The sequence below is a fragment of the Vulpes vulpes genome, chromosome 16 (genome assembly GCF_048418805.1).
Source record: "Vulpes vulpes isolate BD-2025 chromosome 16, VulVul3, whole genome shotgun sequence".
NCBI lineage: Eukaryota > Metazoa > Chordata > Mammalia > Carnivora > Canidae > Vulpes > Vulpes vulpes.
The window spans coordinates 19,901,862-19,925,413 of NC_132795.1; the positions used below are offsets into that span (position 1 = coordinate 19,901,862).

The following is a 23,552-nucleotide window of genomic DNA, read 5'->3' on the forward strand; positions in this document are numbered from 1 at the left end:
TCTTGGATTGTTTTCACTTTTTCCCCAAAGTCATTTTGTATTTGTTAAAGAGCACTACAGGAGGTAGACCTAAAATATTACCCATTCTATACCCTTAAGGCCCCTATGAATTCTCTGTGCCTCAGTTGCTCCTTCTGTAAAGTGGGGATGGTAAAAGGTTTTTTTTTTTTTTAAGATTTTATTTATTCATGAGAGAGAAAGAGAGAGAGAGGCAGAGACACAGGCAGAGGGAGAAGCAGGCTCCCCACAAGGAGCCTGATGCAGGACTCTATCCCAGGATCCCGGGATCATGACCTGAGCCAAAGGCAGACTCTCAATCACTGAACCACCCAGGTGCCCCAGTAAAAGGGTATTTAGAGTAGGGTGCTTGCACATGATCTCTCTTGAGCTCATGTTCAACGCTAATGCGCAGAATGATTCCAGAATTCTATATTGAGGGCCAGTAAAATGGGAAGGAGAATAATTTCTACCTTATAATGTTGTATTGATTAAGTGAGTTGTTGTCCTTACAACACAAAACTTGCACATAGTGAGCACTTATTAAAGGACAGCTATCATATTACCATCTAATTATGATAATACTGCTATGATATATATAATAATAATACTGTGAAGATTCTTGTAATTCTCCCAATAGGCCTTTAGGAAGAGTGTTTTCACGGTGCTAGGGTTTGTGGTCCTCATGCTTTTGTTCACTGGATCCTAGTTTGCAAGCAGCAAGAGCTTTCCCGCCAAGTCCATGTCCCGATCCTCAGGCTAGAAAGAGCAGGACCAGAAGCCATAGCAATGGAGGTAATCTCTAGGGAGACTCTTAAACCAACCTTCCCAGCAGCTCCTGGTGATTTCTGGGAAGCACTTCTTCAGGCTCATTCCTGCTGCCAGGCCCTTGAACCTCAATGTAGAAATGCATACAATAACAGGGAGCATACAGCCTTCTAGAATTTAAATAGCATTTATGGGACGCTTGGGTGGCTCAGCGGTTGAGAGTCTGCCTTCAGCTCAGGGGGTGTGATCCCGGGATCCAGCAGGGAGCCTGCTTCTTCCTCTGCCTATGTCTCTGCCTCTCTCTCTCTGTGTGTGTCTCTCATGAATAAATAAATAATACAATCTTTTAAAAAATAGCATTTATGAGTCTTCTGCTTCTCAATTAAAAGCAAAACAAAACCCCCAAATTTCCTGGGCACCAGCACTGAAAATGCCCTCGTCAATTCCGCTCAGTCTTCATGTGAAATAATCTCCTCACTTATTCTTGCTTCAATTCTGGATTAAATTAAAAAGAATAATAGAGAATGGAAGACATTAGGCCTCCGTAAATATTTATAGCATGGTGATTAGCTACAGCCAATTTTGTGGCTCACCTTTCAGAGCCTGAGTTTCCTAGTATGTAAAATGGGAAATAACGATCCCTGCCTCAAAGGGGGCAGACCTTTATGAAGAATAAATGAGATAATTATGTATTAATAATAATAATGCTGACAGGTATTGATATTTGTTAAATGCCAAGTACTATGGTATGCCTTTGTGTAGATTATCTTAAGTATTAGACAATATCATACCCAGAGCTCAGCATGTCAATGCTTAATAAATGTTAGCAGTTATATAGATAGTGGTCATTATTAATAAAGTAGGAAGAGCCAATCTTCACTGCTGTTGGCAACCTATTTGTACAATCAAGCTCCTTTTCACAAAGCTAGTCTAAATCAGCAGTCACTCCCCTCTCCTTTGTAGGTTCTCTCCTTCTGACCATACCACATCTTCAAAGCACCTTGCTTTGGGGGAGAGATAGCCAGATTCAGTCTTTGGGACACCTGGGTGGACTCTTCAGTGTGGCCTGGACCCCTGTGATTACTCCTGACATTGAACAGGCTGCTTTTAGCCTCACTGATTTCCCATCTTCAGAATGCGATCAAGACATAGCTACTCGGGGCACCTGGGTGGCTCAGTGGTTAAGCGTCTGCCTTTGGTTCAGGTAGTGATCCCAGGGTCCTGGAATCGAGTCCAACATCAGGCTCCTTGTGGGGACCCTGCTTCTCCCTCTGCCTGTGTCTCTGCCTCTCTCTGTGGGTCTCTCATGAATAATAAATAAAATCTTAGAAAATATATTGCTACTCAAGGAAAAAAAAACATACTGCTACTCATTTGTTGTTATTACTTTAGGACTGTGGGGAGAAAGATAATTTGTAAACACAAAGGATGGTGTTTTTGGTTCAATCCCCACTTGAGAGGCTGGCATGGGAAGTAAGTGAGGTGAGGAACATGTGCTTAGCTCTGGCTAAGACTCAGGAAACACCTTCCAGAAGTCTGTGTGCTAAATCGAGGGCCTGGTGTAGCACCTGACCATGTCCTCCGTCCTTAAGGAAAAATTTGCTGGCACTAAAGAAACTCATGATTTTAGCTCAGGGACTCTGTGTCTGCTGTACCTCGGGACCAGCTACCACCCATCTCTCCTTCCAACTATCCTAGATCTGGAAACTGGAACTAAATGCTACATGCCATTTGTTTTCCTTTGGAAATTAAAAACTATAACTGGTGCTAAGTTATGCCACACAAGCTTTCATTGTTGGTACTATATTTCCTATTCTTTGTCCTGCCATACCCTTCCCAAGATACTTTTCCCACTGACTGATTGTCTGCTAGAATCTTTAAGGCCAAGCTGAAGTTAGGGGAACAAGTTTTCTAAGGTGAGCAGTATTAGGTTTTTGTCTTACCTACATTGTTTGAGCGGCTTCTTTCCATTCATGGACTATATGGATCTTTATCTCCCCCTGCCTTTGTTTCTGTCTCCTAAATGCCCTCTCGATCCTGAAACGCCCATCTCTCAGAGACCACATCTGATAGTCCAAGCTGAATCTGATGCCAGGGTCAAGCCACAGAAAGAGATTTGCAGGTGCGAGACATTGAAAGAAGCTAAATGCAAAAGAGGTGGAGCTTAGCTCCTAAAAGGACTTCGGAAAGTCCAGTAGACCTACAGCTAAGGGGATCCCTGGGTGGCTCAGCGGTTTAGAGCCTGCCTTTGGCCCAGGGTGTGACCCTGGAGTCCCGGGATTGGGTCCCACATAAGGCACCCTGCATGGAGCCTGCTTCTCTCTCTGTGTCTCTTCTGAATAAATAAAGAAAATCTTAAAAAAAAAAAAAAAAAAAGATCCCCAGCTAAAGTATCTTTGAACACCTCAGAACAGCTTCCATTTAATTTTGTTAGTTTGAAGTCTTCCGAAAAATCGACTTTAGGGACAACGACTTAGAGAAGCATTTGAGTTTTTGGCTGGGTATCACTGATCCAAATCAAAAGCCTCCATCCTATTATTTCAGCCACATAAAATGTTGATTTGGCACTGAAATAACCAGCAACTGGAATCTAAGATAGCAAGACTGCAGCCACCCTGGGTGTGATAAAGACATGGTCTTTGAGAGAAAACAAGATCCCACGTGATAGCACCCTTTGGTATTTAGGAAGGTGAATGATCAGATGGTAGAATGCAATTGCTAATGAGGAGGAGCAAGGAGTGACACAGTAGCCAGTTCAAGAGACAGCTCCAAAACTATTCTGCTTCAGTATAGAGTGACATAGGAACAATTTTACTTTCTGAATTGGGCTTGTGAAGGTCAATGTGAAGCTCATTTTCTTTCCCTAAATGCACACTAGCTTGGTTGGCTAAGAAGTAGGACATACTGGCCTACAGGAAAAAACCAAAAACAAACACAAACAAGCAAACCAAAAACCCCAAATAGGGATTTCAAACTAGCTATGGATGGTCCACAAATAGGTGGGTCAGCTTATACTTCCTACTGGCTGCCTGGAATCACAGGACAGTGGAGGAGGTGTTACCCTCTCTAGATGAGGAAAGCAAGGCCCACAGCGGTGAAGAAACCAATACAAGAGTGCACAAATGATGGAGGATAATCTGGGTTCTTGGGAACTGTGTTCTTGCCGGATGGAGTCCTGCCCCTGCAAGTAAATGGTCATCACTACAACTGAACTTCCACAGTACTTTTCAAGACAGGTTGCATGGTATATTATAGAAAGTACACGGAGTTCAGAATCTGAGGACAGGAGATTGGTTTCTTCTCTCGGTCACATCACCTCACTGAGCCTCTCAGCTTCTTCATCTTTAAAATAGGAATTGGGGGTGCCTGGGTGGCCTACAGCTAAGCCTAGGACTCGGTTTCCACTCAGAGTTATGAGATCTTGCCTCACATTGGGCTCTGCCCTCAGCTTTAGATTCTCTTCTCCCTTGGGTGGTGCAGTCCGTTAACACTCCAACTCTTGGTTTAGTTCAGGGTTGTGAACTCAGGGTCGTCATCTCAAGGTTGTGAGATCAAGTCCCACCTGGAGCCCCAGATGGAGCCCAATGTAGGGGTCCACATTGAGCTCGGAGTCTGTTTGGAATTCTCTACCACTTCCCGCCACTCTCCCTCTCTCTCAAATAAATCAATAACTCTTAAAAAAAAAAAAAAATCCTTGGATGCCTGAGTGGCTCAGGTCATGATCCCAGGGTCCTGAGATCGAGTCCAGATTCGGGATCCCTGCTCTATGGGAGCTTGCTTCTCTCTTTCCCTCTACCTGCCACTCCCTCTGTTTGCACACTCTTTCTCTTTGTCAAATAAATAAATAAATAAATCTTTAAAAATTTTTTTTATTTAAAAAAAAGATTCTTTGCCCTCTCGGCACCCCGCCCCCCATGCTTACTCTCTCTCTAAAATAAATAAATCTTTTTTAAAAATAGGAGAAAGATAATTAGGGCACCCCGGGTGGCTCAGCGGTTTAGCGCCGCCTTTGGTCCAGGGCATGATCCTGGAGACACGGGATCAAGTCCCATGTTGGGCTCCCTGCATGGAGCCTGCTTCTCCCTCTGCCTGTGTCTCTGCCTCTCTCTCTCTCTCTCTCTCTGTGTGTGTGTTTCTCATGAATGAATAAATCTTTTTTAAAAAAAGGAATTATTATACATCATGGGGTTGTTATGAGGATAGTCAAATAATGAATGTGAAAGCAGCTTTTAAAAACAGTAAATGCCACCACATTTTTTTTAAAAAAAGACTTTATTTATTTACTCATGAGAGACATAGTGAGAGAGGCAGAGACACAGGCAGAGTGAGAGGCAGGCTTCCTGCAGGGAGTCTGATGCAGGACTTGATTGATCCCAGGACCCCAGGATCGCGACCTGAGCCAAAGACAGAGCTCAACCGCTGAGCCACCCAGGTGCCCAGCCACCGTATGTTAAGTAATATTCCAAACAGCACTTGGGTCTCTATATGACATTTGTCAATTTCTGTCTAGAAATATAAGTATTTGCTTATTCCTCCTTGGGCGACACCATGCTCACCCTGAACTATGTCCCCAGTTACTCCAGATGGACTGCCTTTCTTACTTTTATCTGTTTCTCTCCAGTCCCTGTCAGAGCACCTCCAATATAGTTACTGCTTGAGCAGTACTTCCTTTTGTTTTTTTTTTTTTCCACAACATTCCATTTATACACAGAACTAAACAGACAAATACAGAGTCACTATTGTGGTTAGAATTTGGCAGCATGGGAAAAGGGAGGAACAGGTGGGGAACTGGGGTGTCTTTAAAAAAATACAGCCATTCCAAACTGGGGTGCCTGAGAGGAACTTGGTCTGCTTCAACCCAAGAGGAATCACAAGATCAAAAGTGGTTTGGGAAGGCCAGAACCGTCAGGGATAGAGGGAGGAGGAAGGTCCTGGGGGTGAGGGGGCTGTTTGGCAACTGGGGTGAAGGGATTGCTCTCCCTCTGCTGGGATCCCCCCAGCCACTCAGGTCTGGCAGGAAGGGGGCAGCCTGCAATACCCATGGGCAGGTCTGGGGCTGCCAGATGCTCCAGGCAGGGGCTGGAGGGGGCTCACAAAGGCTTGCCCTCCAGGGACATGACAGCACTGCCCCCCAGTTTCTCTGCCAGGGTGCAGCGGTCCTTCACCTCTTCATAGCAGTTTGCTTGTAATTCATGCTTGATCCCGGTCAGCTTTTTCTTGATGGCATCCTTGGAGCTGGCATAAATCATTTTGCTCTTAAGGGGTGCAGACTTAGGTGCCCAGAAGATAAACACCAGGCCCTCCTTCTTGCTCTCCTTGGTCTCATAGGTTGTGTCATAGAGGACATAGCAGTCCTTGTCTGGTAGCATCTTGACAAGGGTGGCATAGGGGTGGTCTACAGTCTGGCCCACATCACCTACCAGGATCTCCTTGCCCTCCTCGAGGATGATGTTCTTCTTGTCCTCGCCCAGGCAGAGAAGTACTGCCTTCTTGTGCTTCTTCACCTCCTCTGGTGTTGGGAACTTACACACCTTCATGTCATTGAACACTTTGATGACACCATTGGAACCGCCACGCCAGAGGCCGTGCTTCCAGAAGCAAAGGGAGATAGCAAAAAGGGTCAGAGGAGAGGAGAGCCGCTGCGGCTGCTGCCCAGATCCGACTGAATCTGCAGCAGTACTTCTTGAAGCAGATCAGTTAATGGTAAACTACCATTGTCTTGGACAAACTTCCTTTTTTCTACCACTGTCGTACTGAGAAAACTACAAGTGACTCAACTTTTTTTTTCTGAAGAGAATAAGAGGCACAATGTGTGGTTACCAAAGATTTGACATTTTCATGTGCCCTCTTAACTAGTTCATTTTTGTATAAATGTGAGGAATACAGTTTCAGATGTAAGAAATGTCACACACTGGGAGCAAGGTTTATGAAATCAATTTAATGCCAGTAAGGGTGAAGTAATAGAAAAAGAGAATAGGCCTATGAATTGTTAAGTCCACATTGGTGTGCTTGTGGTCCCTTCTAGGATTTCCTGGAGCCCTATAGACTGTTATGCACCACCCACATATGCATATATAAAAATATACCATCTATAAATAGCCACCTGCCTTTTCAGTGAAATTAAAGATGAGAGAGTTAGAAGAGAATTTCCCAGTGTGATTACAGGGCTCAAACCTACAGCTGCTACACTCCTGTAGTTCTACCAAGAGAATTTCTAATATCACTACTTTTTATTAAGCACACTTAAAAAAAAATCTTTAATGGCAAATGTCATCCACAGGACATTTATTTATTTATTGCCATGATTTCTCACATACCTACTCAAAAAGATTAGGTGTTGCATATGATTATTGTGTAAATAATTTTATCAACTACAGAAAATTTTCACAAGTGTTTCTGCTCCTTATCTAGGGATTAACACCAAACTGCTGCCAATATTTTTCTTAAACCCTACACATGCCCTTTCATGAACAGTCTCCCTCACATATTTTCTGCTAAGATGTGTCTCTTTAAAAATCTGCGAGCTTCTAAAATTCTTAGGTAAGAATCAACTGTGTAAGGGCGCACCCCAATGTGAAAGGAATTAGACTGAACACTTTTATCTTTGCTTACAAAAAAGCAGGTAGTAATTTATTCATACAGTCTTTGTTCCCTCACCAAAGACCAAGGCTCTTCAATCTTTGAGCACCCTGAAGAACGAGGCAGCTCCGACAAGAGGGGGGACACATTTATAGGAGCAGTCACACAGCTCTCCCCACACAAGGGTCTAAGTGCCTTTAGCAGTTAATTTGTGAGCAAAAAACCCCATCGGGAGCCTTCGACCTACTCTAAAAGCAAACATTCTTAACAGGCGGTATTAGTGTGGTGTTAAAAGAGGCATGCTTTAACCTAAAAGGTGTCACTTTATGAGCAAAAACTGGATAAACCTAAAGAGCCTTTAAGTCGCTATTTTTTTCCTTCCTTGATGCCAAAATCTTCACAGGTTAAGATGACCTCACAGCCATTGTGATGTTCAAAACCCAGGAGGATCTTAAAAGATGCTCTGCACAGAGTGCAGCGGTGTGGCTTCCTCCTCCTGGTGAGGACTGTCACTGGTTTTCCTTCTGTGTGTTTGTAAAACACACCAGCCATGTGAGCAAGCCTGTTAATTAAAACAAAAACAGAACTGTTTCTGTTGAGCTTTAGAAGTACAGAAGCTTAGAGCTGAAGCAGGGAAGGAGAAACAGCAGTGTCCAGTCTGCTGCTGGGTCTTGATGGCTGCCCAAGAATGAAGCAACTGTTAGGAAAAGCCAGGAAATAGGCACCTGAATTTAAGCAGAGAAACGAGTAGGGAAGAAAAAAAAAAAAAAGGCAAGCGAGTGAGGCTTGGAATTGGAAGTATTTAGAATGCCTTTATCATTTCCCTGAGGGACTGTTTAATATCAAAGTGGCTGGATAGGAAGGCTTCTCAGTCTAATCTGATTCCAAAGTTAGCCTCTCGGAAAAGAGAAAAGAATAGCTTCAGTGGCTTGAGGCCATCCTGGGGTCAGGCTGGAGTCTATTCCTGCCGGAGCTGCTGAGTCACTGCCACCTCGGGGAATCACTTGACCTCTGGTTCAGTTGACCTAGAAGGTAGAGTGAAGCCTACAGCTGAGAAGGCTCCATCCCAAAGGCCTTTGCTATTAACTGGAACCCTCTACTGACTTTCCAGCCACAAGAACCGAAAGGATTTAAGAATGAACAAATTAGGTAAGGTGCATTGGAATACAAAAAGAATTAAAAAAAGAAACATACACAGACAAACAAAATATACTCACTGAATTCTTCCCACGGAAAACATCACCAGAAAAGCAGACCGAAAATATCTTCCAGTCCTCTTTCAAATATGGTCTGCATCTTTGAAGAGTGGTAAAAACATGGATCGGATAAGCACTTCTCTTAACGAGATGCCTATTCTATACCTTCCATAAGTTATCCAAAGCAGGATACGAAAAGGCTTAGGGACGTGTGGAAAGGTAATGTGGTGGTAGGCAGGAAGCAGCAACAGAAAAAAAAAATTAAAGGACAGATAAGGCATTCATTACACTGTATTTTAAAGGGCAAGGAGAAAACTTCAAATATAGAACATCTACATGAGGGACAGAGCCAATGGTATCCCTCTATACCTTTTCATAACACAAGAGTTCTGTTCTTTGGCTTAAAGATATATAGGAATTATAAACTAAATAAACATTCACTTTGTATTAAAAAAATTTATTTTGTGATCTGTACATGTGATAAAGTGGGGCTTCCTTGTAGACTTTTAAAGGCAAAACAAAACAAAAACCCAAAGTAAAAATGTATAAATACAATATATATTTTTCTTACAAAAATGGGAGATTTACAAAATATACATACTGCACTTGTCTCTATTTTACAAATTTCACATGCAAGAGATACAACACAAAAGATGCCAAAAACTGTGTAGTGGACGTTTCAAATCTGACAAATGAGACTCATTTTGGAGGTTTAAGAAATACAAGGTCGATGTTAACTTTAATATAAAAAGCAGCTCCACTCAACTGAACATTACATATATAAAGTAACGTGTACTCCTGACTGTACCCTCTATGGTTTAAAAACTGTTTAAAACAGCATTTAAAAATTGTTTTGAGAAATATAATAGTGTTGCAAGATTGGAGGGTGGTGTCAAAGGTGGAATAAAGGTTACCTCCCATGATTCTCTGCTCAGCTTTAGAGCATTATGCAAAAGAATCAGTTCTATTATAGAAAAAAAAGTACATGATTTAAGATTAATAAATTTAAGTCATGCAGCACATTTCAAAGAACTCCAGAATTACTTTGAAGTTTACCTTCTTTTAATGACTTTCCTTAAAAATGGGACCCATGGTTTGAACTGTCCCCTTCATTCACGACCGTTTCTGCAGGTCACCTCCCCACCCAGCCACACAAAGACAGGGTCAGCATACACATGATGTTTTATAAACGGATTTATGGAACTAAGAAAACAGGACAAAATGGTTCTTTACTTTTTAAAAAATTTAACTTCTTTACTATGGAGGCTGAGGGCATTATGCTTTTCCTTTTATCTTGAAGGATTCAAATCAGAAGAAAATAGAAAACCTAAAGGCAGGTTTATAGGAAGAAAAAAATAATAATAAAGGGAGAGATTTCCCTGAACATCTGAACAGAGCCTGTAGATAGGATTGTGTATTCTGAGTTAAATTTATTTAAAACAAATACAACAAAACCCCCTGCATTTCCTTTAGCCAAGTCAGAACCTCTGACTGGGGTATGGAAGCACGGTGCCATTTACTTTTCCTTAAAAAGGAATGTTTATCTCAGCCAAATTAACATCCAAAGGGAAACCTCTGACTTGTGCTACTTTGCCTATAAAAGTTGCTGTCTTCACAGTTATGCCTTTCCACAGGGGAGACACTTTTGTTTCCTCTTTTGTCTCTTACAACAAAGACAAGGGGGAAAATGCACTCCTGTTTTGAAAAGCAACAAGTCATCACTTCTTTTCAGGGTATTAAACCAAATAAAACACCTTCTTCCTTCTGCCTTCCTCAAAAAATAAAAAAGCAGAAATACCTACTACTCATCTCCTTTGCCTCATCTCTAAATGTTTATCTTCATTTCTTTCGCATCCTCACATTAGGATCCTAGGAGGCGGGCCTCCCAAGACCTCCAAATGCTTATTTTACAAGACTTGAAAGGAGTAGGAGAGGAAAAACAGGCGGGAGGGGCCAGGGGAGGAGAGACTGTAATGTCTGACCCTGGAAATTAACCCATCTGGGCTCCAGTTTGGCCCCAGTGAAAAGAGATTATGGTTTGACCACCGCTTGACAAGGACACCACAGGGAGTCCTCCCTTTTCCCAACAAAGCCGCCGCCGCAGACAGAGCTGTACCTTTCACCCGGGCCTCACAGGAGTGAGGACAGGCCACTTGTCTTGCAGCAGGGGAATCGCTCAGTCTCAGTTCAGCCCCGGGGCCAGGAAGAACTCAGAGCCATCTTTGCTGGGCTCAATCTCGATAGGCCCAGGTTGGCCCCGCACCGGGCGTGATTATTAACATCAGCCTTACCATCATCACCATCATCATCCTCATCCTCTTTCTGCAAGTCTTTGCCATAAGTCTTTTCATCCAAACCGTCTTTCCACCCAGGCCTCCTTTTCCAAACCCACTCCTCGCCCCAAATCTACAACTATCATCTCTCTTCCAGGTCACTTCTCATTGGAAGGGGGCAGGGGGTGTGCAGGTTCCAGAACCCCACCCCCCTCAACAGTTCTCTCCTTCCCGCGTCTCTCCCCCTGCTTGGGGATGGGGGAAGGGAGGGTGGGGGAGGGGCCGGGGCTCATACCGCAGTCTCCCCCTTGCTGCTGTGGCTGAGTCTGTGGTAGAAGCGGCGCCAAGACTGCAGAGTCTTGCCGGACCAGATCCAGAAGCCGGTGGTGATGCCCACGATCATGGTCATCAGGTACTTGATCATGAAGACAGTGAAGTCGGGGCTCATGGGCGGGAAATGGCCAGGCGGGCAGGGCACCGCGTAGCTCTTGCACGTCTGCAGGAGCCAGGTGCGCTCCCAGTGTTCGCGGAAGGCCTGCTCATAGAAGTAGCAGGCCAGGACGATGGTGGCTGGCACCGTGTAGAGCACGCTGAAGACGCCGATGCGCACCATGAGCTTCTCCAGCTTCTCGGTCTTGGTTCCGTCGTGCTTCATGATGGTGCGGATACGGAAGAGGGACACGAAGCCGGCCAGCAGGAAGGACGTGCCAATGAAGAGGTAGACGAACAGGGGCGCCAGCACGAAGCCCCGCAGCGCATCCACGCTGGACAGGCCCACGTAGCACACCCCGCTGAGCAAGTCCCCGTCCACCTGGCCCATGGCCAGGATGGTGATGGTCTTGACAGCGGGCACAGCCCACGCGGCCAGGTGGAAGTACTGCGAGTTGGCTTCGATGGCCTCATGGCCCCACTTCATGCCGGCTGCCAGGAACCAGGTGAGCGACAGGATGACCCACCAGATGGAGCTGGCCATGCCGAAGAAGTACAGCACCATGAAGAGGATAGTGCAGCCCTCCTTCTTGGTGCCCTGCGCCACCGTGCGGTAGCCGTCGTCTGAGAAGCGCTCCACGCACACGGCGCGGTCCTCCAGCAGGAAGCCGGCCACGTGCGCCACGGCCACCATGAAGTAGCAGCCCGACAGAAAGATGATGGGCCGCTCGGGGTAGCTGAAGCGCCGCATGTCCACCAAGTAGGTGAGCACGGTGAAGAGCGTCGAGGCGCAGCACAGCACCGACCACACGCCCACCCAGAGACGGGCGAAGCGCCTCTCCTCCTCCTTAAAGTACATCAGGCCGTTGGCTCGGCCCGGCTCGCACGGGGCGCCGCAGTCGCGCTCGCCCAGGAAGCGGTAGCCCAGGTAGGGGGGCACCTTGAGCTGGCGGGGGCACGAGAACGGGAAGGCGGCGCGGCCCCTGCCGTCAGCTGCCCCCGGGGGCAGGGCGGTGAAGGGCAGGTCCGGCATGTAGGGCGCAGTGGGGTAGGCCGTGGGGCCGCCGCCCGCGCCCCCCGAGCCGTCGGACGTGTTCTGGCCCACGCAGATCTCGCCGGCGCCGTGCACGGGGAAGTTCTCACAGCGCAGCCGCTCGGGCCACTGGAAGCCGAACTTGTTCATGAGCGCCTCGCAGCCCTGGCGGGCACGCTCGCACAGGGAGCGGCACGGCGGGATGGCCTGGTCCAGCACGGTGCACACGGGCGCGTACATGGAGCACAGGAAGAAGCGCAGCTCGGGAGAACACTGCACCTTCACCAGCGGGTAGAACTGGTGCACCTCGAGGCCCGCGTCCTCCTGGTTCGTGTGGCCCAGCAGGTTGGGCAGGATGGTCTGGTTGTAGGCAATGTCCGTGCACAGCGGGATGGAGATGGGCTGGCAGAAGCCGTGGTCCGGCACCGAGATGCCCTTCTCGCCGTGGTACGGCTGCGCCCCGGCGCCGGCGGGCAGCGCGCCCAGCAGCGCAAGCGCCAGGGTGCACAGGCCCAGGGGCGAGCGCGCCGCGGCCGCGCCGGGGCCCCGCATCGCCGGCCACGGGTGCGGCGGCGCTCTCAGCCGGAGCAGCGCGACGACGCGGCCGCGAGAGGCTTGGATCCGGGGAGGCGCGGCCGCGCCCGGCGCATGAGAGTCCTCCCGGCGCCGCGGCCGGGGCGTGGGCGGCGCGGAGCTCAGGGCGCTGCAGCCCGGGTGCCCGCGCCGCGGGGGCGCCGCCGCCGTCTCCGCCCAGCAGCCGGGCGGCCGCCGGGAGCCCCGGACTCGTCGGCCCGGGCCGGGGGCGCGGACGGGGGCCGCCGCCTTCTCCCGCTGCGACGTAACGGTGCGGCGTTCTCCGCGGCGAGGAGCAACAAGCGTCTCGGGTTACCCTTCAAAGTTTGCCCAAAGTCGGCCGGCCCACGGCGCACGGCAACGCACGCGCCCCCACGCCGAGTCCGGCCCCCGGCGGGCGAGAGCCGGCGCCGCCGCCCGCGAGCCGAGGCCGCCGCCGAGGCGGTGCTGCTCCGCCTCCTCGCCTCGAGGCTCTGCTCGCCGCCGCCGCCGCCGCCGCCGCCGCCGCCTTTCCTACTCCCCCGCTCCTTCTCCAGCCCCGAGAGCTCGGCCCCCAAGTTTCTGCCAAGCGGGCGATCCTCGCTCCGAGTCCGATCGGCGCTTTGCAGCCAAGAGCTCAGCGAGTTCTTTTTGGAAATCCAGTCGCACTGCGTCCGAAGCCGCGAGGGCCCGCTGCCCGCGGCCTGGGCCTGGCCTCTCCAGCCTCGCGAAGCCCCGGCCCGAGTGTCCCGGCGCCCGCCCGCCGCCGCCGCCGCCGCCGCCGCCGCCGCCGCCCGCCGGGAGGGAGCGCAGAGTAACGCCTCGGAGTCGCGCAACTCGCCAGAAGAAGCGTCGGGCTCGCGGGGCTCCGGGCCGCCCCGCCCCCTCCCCTCCCCCCATTCACAAACCACGCCGGGGGCGGGCCCTCGGGCTCCAGGGCGGCCCAATGGCAGCCTTTGTTTTCCGTGTGGCGGCCTCCGGATTGGGTGGAAGTCTGGAGGGCGGGGCGAGGGAGGCCCGGGGGGCGGGGCCTGCAGCGCTCTGGGCGGATTCCTGAGGGGAGGGGCAGGGGGCCGGGACGGAATAGTTCAGAAAAACTTTTACGGTGAATTCGCTCGAGGGGTGGGGGGTGGGGGGTAAAACGCACCAGAAAGGGAATTGGCTTATAAAGATGTGTTCCTCTTCCGGGTCCGCTAAAACACTCGTCCCGAGCTGGAGGGCGCAGCGAGGGAGGCTTTCCTGGGAGCCGCGGGGAACAGCGCAGAGGGACGTGACCCGGAGTCCCGGTGGCCCTGCCCGGGCCGGCAGCGCTGGGATTGGCAGGGCGCTTTGGGGGCAGCTGGACCCTAAGTGCGGGCTTCGGTACCGAGCGAGAAGGGTGCGCCTCCCAGGTCGCCCTTTTCTCCCCAGACCCAAACAGACCACGTGAGGCCACAATCCCTCGCACCCCCTCTCCCGGCAGCAGGAGGGAGGAGGGGCCCCGCGTCCCAGAGACTGGAGTCGGGAGGAGGGGGCCGACCAAGGCGGGAGGAAGTGCAGACCCCTCCGAGGGGGCTCGGGGACCCGGGGCCCCCAGCCGCCCCGCCCGCGCGCGCGGCCCGGAGCCTAGCAATCTGCTGTGGCTTTAGAGCAGTCCCAGGAAAACTAGGGGTTGGCGGGGGGACGCGGGGAGGGATGATTTTAAAGTACCTGAGACCGAACGCCCGGGCACACAGGACGGCTTGAAGCGCGTCTAGGACTGCGGAGCTTTCCCTGGATCTCGGGCGCGTGGCCACCCGGGGTCCCCTCTGCGCTGCAGCAGCAGCGACCTGATCCTGTAGTTGAGACGCGCGGAGAGGAGTTTTAATGCGTGTTAGAAACCAGGGCACTTGCTAATTAAGGAGTTTTCAGAACACAAAGAGAGGTTACCCGTGTGCTCCAGTGGCGTTTTCTGACGGGCTAGCGGTCTTTTGTTCCCGGTCAAATCCTCCGTCTTGCTCGCGGCACTGGGCGCTGCCGTGAGCTCCCCGGTTACTCCGGGAGAGGTCAGAATTCACCGGGGGTGGGGGGGCTCTCCCCTCTCCGGGAAGCAGGGAGTATCGCGAATTCCCATGCAGGAAAGTGACAGTTTGAGAAAGGCTAAATCCGTCTCTCACTGTCTCTGATACACACATGCAAACACACATATGCGCACATGCACACGCGCACGTGCACACACGCACATGCACACACACGCGCACACACATGCACACCCTATACTATGCTTAAGAAAACGTTACTCCTGGCTGAGCCCTTCCTTCTGCCAGCCTCAGTTCCAGGCGCTGGACCCTGTGAGATTTCTGATCTGGTTGCGTGTTTGTAAAAGTTGCTGCTTTTGCTGACTCGGGTGAGCTGCTTTTCCAGCAAGAAAAAACAGGTTCTGAAATGTAAGACAATTCATTGGGTTCCCTTCCGTTGGAGACTTTGGCTTCCTCTGTTTTTCTTTATTTTCTATTACTGAAGTTTACTGAGCATCTTACCTACCACTTCACAGTTCTTTGTCCTTTCCCGCTCTTGTTAATGGATCTGGAGAGCGGAATCATTTGGGCCAAGGTAGGGTGTCAGACAGCTCAGATTCTCCATCCGCTGCTCTACCCAGGAATCCCCCCCCCCTTTTTTTTTCTTCCCAAGCATCAGTTTACCCCCTCACACCCAGGATCTTATTTGTTTTCTTTCGGGTTATCTGCCCCAAGTTAATACAAAGGATTAATGACATTTACTTACTTTAAAAATATTTTATTCCTTCCCTATATATATTTAAAGGCGTCTCTTTTTCTTTCTAAATTATTATTCTTACTACCTAACATTGGGAAGCATTGATACTGCCTTGAAAGATGTTGTTTAAAGACAATGCTGCTGCTTTGCTTTGTCATTTAAAGTGTTTGTGGTAGGGGGTTGGAAATCCTTTTTTCTCTCTGTGAGCTTCTGGATATCCTCCTTTTCTAAATCAAATTTTCATGCTTATTCATCAGGCCACTGATCTAAGTCATCTTTGCTTATTGAGGGAGAAATTGCAAGCACTGTCATCAAATAAAATGAAAACTGACAGGATAAAATACTGTCTCAAATACAGCTAAAACCAGTTTAGTTGATGAGCTTTTACTCCCCATATTATAGCCCCAGACAGCTCCCTGATGATAGGTAATAGGGATAATTAAAAAGAAAAAATGAGAACCCTTTAAGAAAATACAAGAGATGAATGAAATAAAAAAAATAGTCTACAGTCTACATAAGATGCAGAAAACCTATCCCAGATGAAAAGTATCACCGATGTGAATCCTGAGTCCTAGAGCACTGTAAGCAGACAAGTGCAAAAAGCATAAAAGCAAAGACTAATTTTTGGAGTATTTTGTTTTCTAAAGTGATTTTTAAAAACCCACTCAAAAATTATTCTGAAAAATAAGAATTCGCTGTTTGTGAGAGGGGTGTGGTAGCCTTCTGTGCCTTGCCCGATACAGAATTCTATGATTTCAAGGAGCTAAGTAATAAAAGGAAGTAGATCAGAAAAGCAAGTTCACAATGTAGGGGGCTAAATAGCCTATTTTAGACTCTATGATAAATGTAGTAATGTTGGTTCACATTCTGTCCAGGATCAATTTAATTTTCTTTTCCAAGCAATTCTTTCCACACCCAACTCCCAAAGCCACTAACTGGTATCTTCTTTGGAGAGCTAAGGGTGGAAAATTTTGTAACTGTCTGCTGCAAAACTTCCAATTGTCCCTGCCCTTTAAAACAACAAAGGCTTTTATTTCTTCACATCATAGTCATATGGTCTCATAGAAAAGTGATGGTATTCATTGGCTCCAGTTATGTAAATGCTACTTATTTTGGCCAAGTCCCAGGTTTATCTAGTTGAATTACATTCTGATGTCAGGCCAGATTTGAAAATGGCCACCTTCGTGGTACCACAACCCTGTGGTTGTAGTGAACTCCAGCTGCAAGAATTACTCATGTGAGACCAGAAAGGGCAGCTTTTAACATATACTTCCTTTTTGGCCTTTCTTTTACCAGACAATTTTTGACTTTATAACATTAAGGACTTGGAATTTCAAGTTGCCAAGTTGCCATTGAGTTCCTTTCATTTTAGTTTGGGGTGTTGGATCATTCCCAGAATGGGAACATTGTTATCCCTAAGCTGACTTCCAACTGTAATGAAAGTTAGAGATGTTTAGATTGAATAAGAGGGCAGCCATGCTGAAGTCCTGATAGGTGTGCTAGGCCCCACCCAGTAGAGGTGATTTATATCGTTCAATCTGTTTGATCATTTCTCTTGATGCTTGAGGGTCGCATTAGTTATCTATGTTGTATAACAAATTACCCCCCAAATTTAGCAGCTTAAAACAACAGACGTTTAATATTTCATAGTTTCTGTACCTTGGGAATCAGGATGGGCTTAGCTACATCCCCTGGCTTGGGGTTGCTCAGCAAACCGTGACCAGGGTATTGGTTGGGGCTGCAGTTATCTCAGAGTTTGAGTGGAGGAGGATCCACTTCCAAACTCACTCATGTGGCTATTGGCAGATCTCACAGTATCTGTTTTCAAGGTCATCACATGGCTGTTGGCAGTCCTCAGGTTCTCACTAGCTGTTGGCCAAAGACGTCAGTTCCTTGCCTTGTGGGCCTCTCCTAAGGCCGCTTATAAAGTGGCACCTTGCTCCCCAAAAGCAAATGCTGAGAGAGAGAGAGACAGAAAACACAGAAGACGGCAATCAAGTCACAGTCTTCGTGTAATCTTGGAAGTGACGTCCGGTCATTTTTGCCATATTCTATTCATTAGAAGCGATTCACTAGGTCTACCCACACTCAAGGAGTAGCAGGGATTACTCTATGGCATGAAAACCCTTTGGAGGGTGAGGATCACTAGGATCCATTTTAGAGACAGTTTATCATAAAGGTTATTCATTTATTCCTAAACTATTATGGAGATGAGGTCACAGAGAGAAACAATTCTTGGGTCCCTGCCCTTGGGGAGTCCAGAGAAGGTCACAAATAAAAACGCATGTTGAGGGCAGCCTGGGTGGCTCAGCGGTTTAGCGCCACCTTCGGCCCAGGGCCTGATCCTGGAGACCCTGGGGATCTAGTCCCATGTTGGGCTCCCTGCATGGAGCCTGCTTCTCCTTCTGCCTGTGTCTCTGCCTCTCTCTCTCTCTGTGTCTCTCATGAATAAATAAATAAAATCTTTTTAAAAAATGCATGTTGATTGGTTATGATGCCATTTGCATCTGTTCCAACAGAAACCTAAATGTGGCCAGCCATTTTTTCAAATACATGCCATTGGACTTGAGGAAGAAAGAATGTGGAGGAAGTTGATTAATGAACGACCATCAGCAATCCTGAGGAGAAACCTCCAGGTGGAAAGGGTGGGCCATTTTGGGGAGTCAAATCTGTAGTCAAGGACAGAACATTTGGATCATCGTCTCTAGAACAAGACTTTGGCTATTTGGGTTATGAGATGAAGCACTGTTAGTAACTGCTACCTATGCGTTTAATGCCAGTCTGCCCAGTACTGACGGGTAGGAAGGCTGGCAGAGGTGGGTAGCACAGACTGGTGAAGTTGTGCTTTCCACCATTGATTTCCTCTGCAAGTCACTTAACCTCTCTTGCTCCCTTGTGTGCTGGGAGAATTAGTGAGATATTATGCAGTGCTTTGTGATCTGTGGGCAAAAATTCCTGAAGACAGACTCCTAGTTTGGTTATATGGATGCAAATCATAGAAACAAAAGACCAAGTTCAGTGCATATTTTGGGGCTCTGGCTCTTTGCTAAAGTCATGATTTTTTTTTTTTTCAGCAGTATGCTGGTAAATGTTTAAAGACCAGCTCTCTAAGAAAAAAGCCCTGATCTGTACATTTGCCAATTTCCATGGTGTAAATACTGCTACTGTGGCTTATTTCAAGCCAACGTTATGTTACTAAACTTGGATTTTGGAAAAGATGCAGGTAATCAGCTCTCACAAGTCCTGCAGAGCTGGCTTTAGCACACCACTGGGTTTATAGAACTTATTCTCTTCAGGTTATTTTGAGCATTAAAATCGTTGTATTTTTAGTAGAATGATTGTCATTTGTAAAGTACCAGGTGCTTTAGGTACAATATTTCTAATTTTGTAACAATTCTTCAAGTTTCTAGGTACCAGTTCCTTTTTATAGTAGCAAAGTCTGGACTAAAACCTAGATTTATATAACATTTTTCGCTTTGCACTGAACTGCTACTTGATGTCTTCTTGGTAAACATCACTAATTTTTGTCCTTTTATATGTCTTAGCAAAAGCCCTTCCAGGGCAGCCCGAGTGGCTCAGCGGTTTAGTGCCGCCTTTGGCCCAGTGCGTGATCCTGGAGATCTGGGATCAAGTCCCACGTCGGGCTCCCTGCATGGAGCCTGCTTCTCCCTCTGCCTGTGTCTCTGCCTCTGTGTGTGTGTGTGTGTGTGTGTGTCTCTCGTGAATAAATAAATAAAATCTTTTTTTTAAAGCCCTTCCAAAAATTAGAGGAGCCCCAGAATTTCTGGACTTGAGGTATCAAGCCCAGATTGGTTATGATCCCCGCTGAGTATTATACCTCTACAGTTTTCAAAAACCACTTGGTAATGTTTACTATTTTTTTTTCTGATTTTTCAAGGGACAGTTTAATTTCCATTGCTGAAACTAGAGCCAGTAGGGAACTAGATTAGGAGATGTGGGGGCACTGTTTCTGTTTACTATGGTCGGTGGGTCAGGCCCTTCCCATCAGAGCATCTTGGCAGGCCAAGTCAGCAGAGCAGAAGGAGGAGAAGCTGCAGAAACAAGACTCACAATAGTCATGACCTCCAAATCATGATTTGGGGGTTTAAGTTTTAAAAGCTCACTAAGTGATTTTTTTTTTTTTTTAGATTAGGCAGGTTTGAGAACCACTGACCCAGACTTGTATTCCAAAGCAGTGTACTGTGCCACTGATGCCTTCCTTATAGAAAATCTCTGGTCTGTTGTAAAGTTCTCACTTTACCTGATTGTGTTTTGAACTGAAGGATGAAATAATGAGAAGCATAAGGGAAGATGGGGTATGTGAGGTGTGTGTGAGAGATATAAGAGAGAGACAGAAGTAGTTGGATGATGTGATGTTGGGCCTGGGACTTTATTCATGAGCCTCAAGAAGTTAAGAAGTTCATGGTGGCAATTCTAAAATGTAGCAACTGCTACTCCCACAGTTCATCCACAGCATTTCCTCAGACTGACATTGCCATCCTTGTACCTTGTACCACGTGAACCCTCACCTCAGATGATTGAGCCAGGAATAGGCAAGCATCCGACCCAACCATGAGGTTGTCTGGCATGAGACCTCGTCCAACTGGTGTGCCGACTGGGTACAGAGTGGTACCCAATCAGATCCTTTCATCTGGGGAGTCTAAGTGTAGCATATAGTGGCAGAAGCGGAGAAACACTCATTGAGAAAAGAACAAGCAGAAAATAAAGCAATAGAACCTTGGAGGAAACAAAAGCCACGAGGTAGTGAAGTGCATGGAGAGAGCCATTAGATGGTAGGCAACAGGAGCAGGAGACAGAAAGGCAGGAAAGCAGTGTTCTCCTGGTGGAAGACTATGGCAGAAAGGAAGGAAGAGGAGAAAGAACCCATTTCCAAAGGAGAAGACAAGGAGACTAGGTTGCAGGAGCCGTTTCCTAGCTCCTTGCCTTAGAAGCCTACCATCACCATTAGCGAAGCCACCTGACTCCTTGTTTATTCCTAATAACTGGAGAGAGTCTCACTAACTCTCGTTTCTGGTGCCTGGGAAAGGATGAAAGCTCTTCTGACTTCATCCTGGGGGATGGGCCCACAGCAGCAGAAGGCTGACCTCCAAGGACCACCGCCAGCCCATTCCAGGGATCTATCCATTCAGGGTTGGCTAATGACAGTGTTGCAGCCACTGTCATCTTGCTCAATGGCCTGGATAAAGAATTTATTTATTATTTTTTTTCTGGATAAAGAATTTAAAAGGGGACACCTGGGTAGCTCAGTGGTTGAGCACCTGCCTCATGATCCCAGGGTCCTGGGATCGAGTCCTGCCATCGGGATCTCTGCAAGGAACCTGCTTCTCCTGCCTTTGTCTTTTCCTCTCTCCCTGTGTCTCCCATGAATAAATAAATAAAATCTTAAAAACAAAAAAAAAGAACTTGAATGGATACCTCCTAGGACTGTAGTTGACACGGAGTTGCTCTAATGTAGGAATTATCTATGAAGTCATTTAACTGTCTTTCGAAGTGTATCAAAGTTTGTCTTGAGATGGATGTAGTGCATATCTCTATTCAGGATCCAGCAGAGGAAAGGGCCCAGGTACAGCCAGGGAAATGAGAAGAATTCTGAGGATCTTGGTCCTGGCATGAGCCCCTTGGCCTCAGGCAAGTTGGTTTACCTCTCTGGGCCCGTTTCTTCATCAGTGAAGTGAGGAAGCTGGGCCCACTCTGAGGTCTAATGGCTGGTTCTATTTGGGGGTTCCTCACCTGGATTGAGATTTCCCACAGTAGGGGCATTTTCATGTGTTATGTGGAAGTTACCCAGCAAAGCTGAGCCAGTCTCACCCCAGTTCCCGGGGACTGGCCCAGTGGAAGCTCATGGCTTGCTATCTGTGCACTGTGTCCAATGGGTGCCGGGAAGAAGGCCAGGCGTGCTGTACACTGAGTGTGCCCTTAAGGGCCACTTGCCCATGGCTTTTCTTCCCTTTCACATTTCCACTTAGTCCCGTCTCCCTCTCCTGCCTCCTTCTCGTTATTGTAAAACAGTACTTTAACCTCTAGAGCCAGGCTCTTCAATTAAGGTGTAGACAAAGTGGTTTGACTCCACTTGATTAAAAACTTTGTGAGGGGACAGGACACAAACCTCAAAACATTTGCCTTTCAAAGCCAGGGAGGGGGTGGGGGTGGGGTGGGGTAGAGAAACTTGTTATGTGATCTCAAATTTGCCAGAGAATTTGCCAGATGTCAGTTTAAAAGGAGTCTAAAGAATTCCTAAGCCTTTGTTTACCAAATCCTCCTCTCCCCAGTCAGAACTTCAGTGAAACGGGGGCCTGTGGCTACCTGGCTGCAGAGGCCAAGGAGAGGCCAAAAGTGGGTGGGAAGGGGCGGGATTGGGGGTGGGGGTATTTGAATTTTTGTGTTTTTTTTCCTCTTAATTATCTGGGGCTGCCCTTCGAGAAATCTGTTCTCTTTGCGTTGGGAAATTAACTCTTAATCTCCACAAATGAGGGCAATCAACCCATTTACTAAATAAACACAGATCATTGCAGACTGGCTGCTCCCTCTTTGTGATTTAATTTGAGAATGGCTTCACCTGAGGGAGGAGGCTCAGCTGGGCCCGAGCCACCTGGCGGGGTCCCCAAGGGAGGTGGCAGGATGATGAGGTGGTTAGGAGAGGGCAGGGGAGCTGGCTTGAGACTAGAGGGCTTTAGGTGTTTCTTCTTCTCTAGGAAACAGAAGGCCCTCCTTAGCTCAGGTCTTACCTTCTGAATTTATTTGGGGCCTTTCATTGTACGGTGTTAATTTTGGCTTTGAAAGTGTGAAGCTGGTTAAAGCAACTGTTATTAGAATGCTGGCTATCAGAAGTCTCTGGGATGGGAACAGAGAAGTCCTTTCTTTCTTAGCTAACTCGTTAATATATTGATGAATTTCTCCTTGCTTTTAGTTCTGCCTCCTTAGTCGTTGTGTTGTTTATAAGTAGTCACAGAAGTTTATTCAAATCCCCAGGACACTGCGGTGAGATGCATGCTAGGCACGGTGGGTCTCCGTAAGTGGCTGAGTGCACGAATGAATAAGGTACATTTTAGGTTGAAAAGGATGAAATAAAACCACATGGCATTTATTTATTTATTTATTTATTTATTTATTTATTTATTTATTTATTTATTTATCTTTAGAGATTACCATGTGGCAGGTGCTGGGCAGGGTGTTGGGAGTATACTGTGTCCCTGCTGTTATGGAACTTCTATAGTCTTGTTGAACAAACGAATCTGGCTTTGTGTGGTGACCTTGAGTGTGTCTCAAACTTATAATGGGACTTGGGCCCTGACCTGGGAGCCAGCCCTGTCATGAAAAAGGAGGGGCCGAGTTGAAGAATGGTTTGGGGGATTTTTCAGAAAGGTACATCAGAGGTAATTCTTTTCCTTCATTTTTCAGATGAGAGTACCGAAGCCCAAGATGGTGGATTGAATTGTCCAAGAGTTCACAGAAAGAACTGGAATGAGGATCCACATTTTTGGTTCCTAGAGGTGAGCTTTAGCCAAGAGCTTTGCACAGAATGGGGCCACTTTATTTATCAGTTTATTTATTTATCTCTGCTTCCTGCTCACCTCACTCTGGAAACGGGCTTGTGTGAGCTCTGGAGTGAAAAATGAGAGGGACCTGCGAGGCAAGGTGGGTTGACTGGGCCCCGGGCGATCTACAGGAAGCAGGTGAGTGCCGCTGCCCTGCTCTGGAGCCACAGCCAGAGCTGACCCTCCCTCCCCAGCTGTGCCTGGTCAGGAAGCCACTGAAAGGGGGGTTGCAGGAACCTCGGCAGGGGGAGGGCCGTGGGGCTGCTCCCGCTGGCTGTTTGAGCTGGGGAAAGGGCGGTCGGCCTGTTCCTGTGGCCTCCAGCAGACTTGTAAAGAGCTGCTACCAAAACGGAGCAGTTTTGAAGACATCCCAGGAGGCGGGAGAGGAAACATTTAGAGAAGAGATAAACAAAATAGGCGACAGACTTCTCACCCT

The 23,552-nt window shown here is 47.8% G+C and overlaps 2 protein-coding genes and 1 pseudogene across 4 annotated transcripts; all 3 read right to left on the reverse strand.

Annotated features, from left to right (window-relative positions):
• Positions 1-5,018: 5,018 nt before the first annotated feature.
• Positions 5,019-13,032, reverse strand: FZD7 (frizzled class receptor 7). Of its 3 annotated transcripts, none has more exons than XM_072742501.1 (3): positions 11,109-13,032; positions 8,562-8,640; positions 5,019-7,906 (listed from the first exon to the last, which is right to left on the reverse strand). In XM_072742501.1, the coding sequence occupies exons 1-2, from the start codon at positions 12,825-12,827 to the stop codon at positions 8,584-8,586; spliced, it is 1,776 nt and encodes a 591-aa protein (XP_072598602.1). In that variant the 5' UTR covers positions 12,828-13,032; the 3' UTR covers positions 5,019-7,906; positions 8,562-8,583. The 3 variants fall into 3 exon arrangements, with proteins under 3 accessions (XP_072598602.1, XP_025858237.2, XP_072598603.1); XM_072742502.1 differs by having other exon boundaries at positions 7,771-7,906; positions 8,562-8,634; XM_026002452.2 differs by lacking the exon at positions 8,562-8,640.
• LOC140595965 (cofilin-1 pseudogene) lies at positions 5,856-6,302 on the reverse strand (annotated as a pseudogene).
• On the reverse strand, positions 12,971-20,744 carry LOC112922796 (uncharacterized). Its single transcript, XM_072742830.1, has 5 exons — positions 20,666-20,744; positions 14,767-14,967; positions 14,517-14,641; positions 13,975-14,432; positions 12,971-13,880 (listed from the first exon to the last, which is right to left on the reverse strand). The coding sequence occupies exons 1-5, from the start codon at positions 20,742-20,744 to the stop codon at positions 12,971-12,973; spliced, it is 1,773 nt and encodes a 590-aa protein (XP_072598931.1).
• Between the last annotated feature and the right edge of the window lie 2,808 nt (positions 20,745-23,552).

What these genes read in the sequence shown, in the direction of transcription:
- FZD7 (XM_026002452.2), bottom strand. Translation starts at nt 12,827, where the DNA reads ATGCGGGGCCCCGGCGCGGCCGCGGCGCGCTCGCCCCTGGGCCTGTGC. An exon ending in GCAGCAAGGGGGAGACTGCG is followed by an intron (nt 7,907 to 11,108) that starts GTATGAGCCCCG and finishes TTTAATTAACAG; the next exon opens with GCTTGCTCACATGGCTGGTG.
- LOC112922796 (XM_072742830.1), bottom strand. Translation starts at nt 20,744, where the DNA reads ATGACAGTGGCTGCAACACTGTCATTAGCCAACCCTGAATGGATAGAT. An exon ending in CCGGGAACAAAAGACCGCTA is followed by an intron (nt 14,642 to 14,766) that starts GCCCGTCAGAAA and finishes TCTCAACTACAG; the next exon opens with GATCAGGTCGCTGCTGCTGC. An exon ending in ATAAGCCAATTCCCTTTCTG is followed by an intron (nt 13,881 to 13,974) that starts GTGCGTTTTACC and finishes CCCTCCCCTCAG; the next exon opens with GAATCCGCCCAGAGCGCTGC.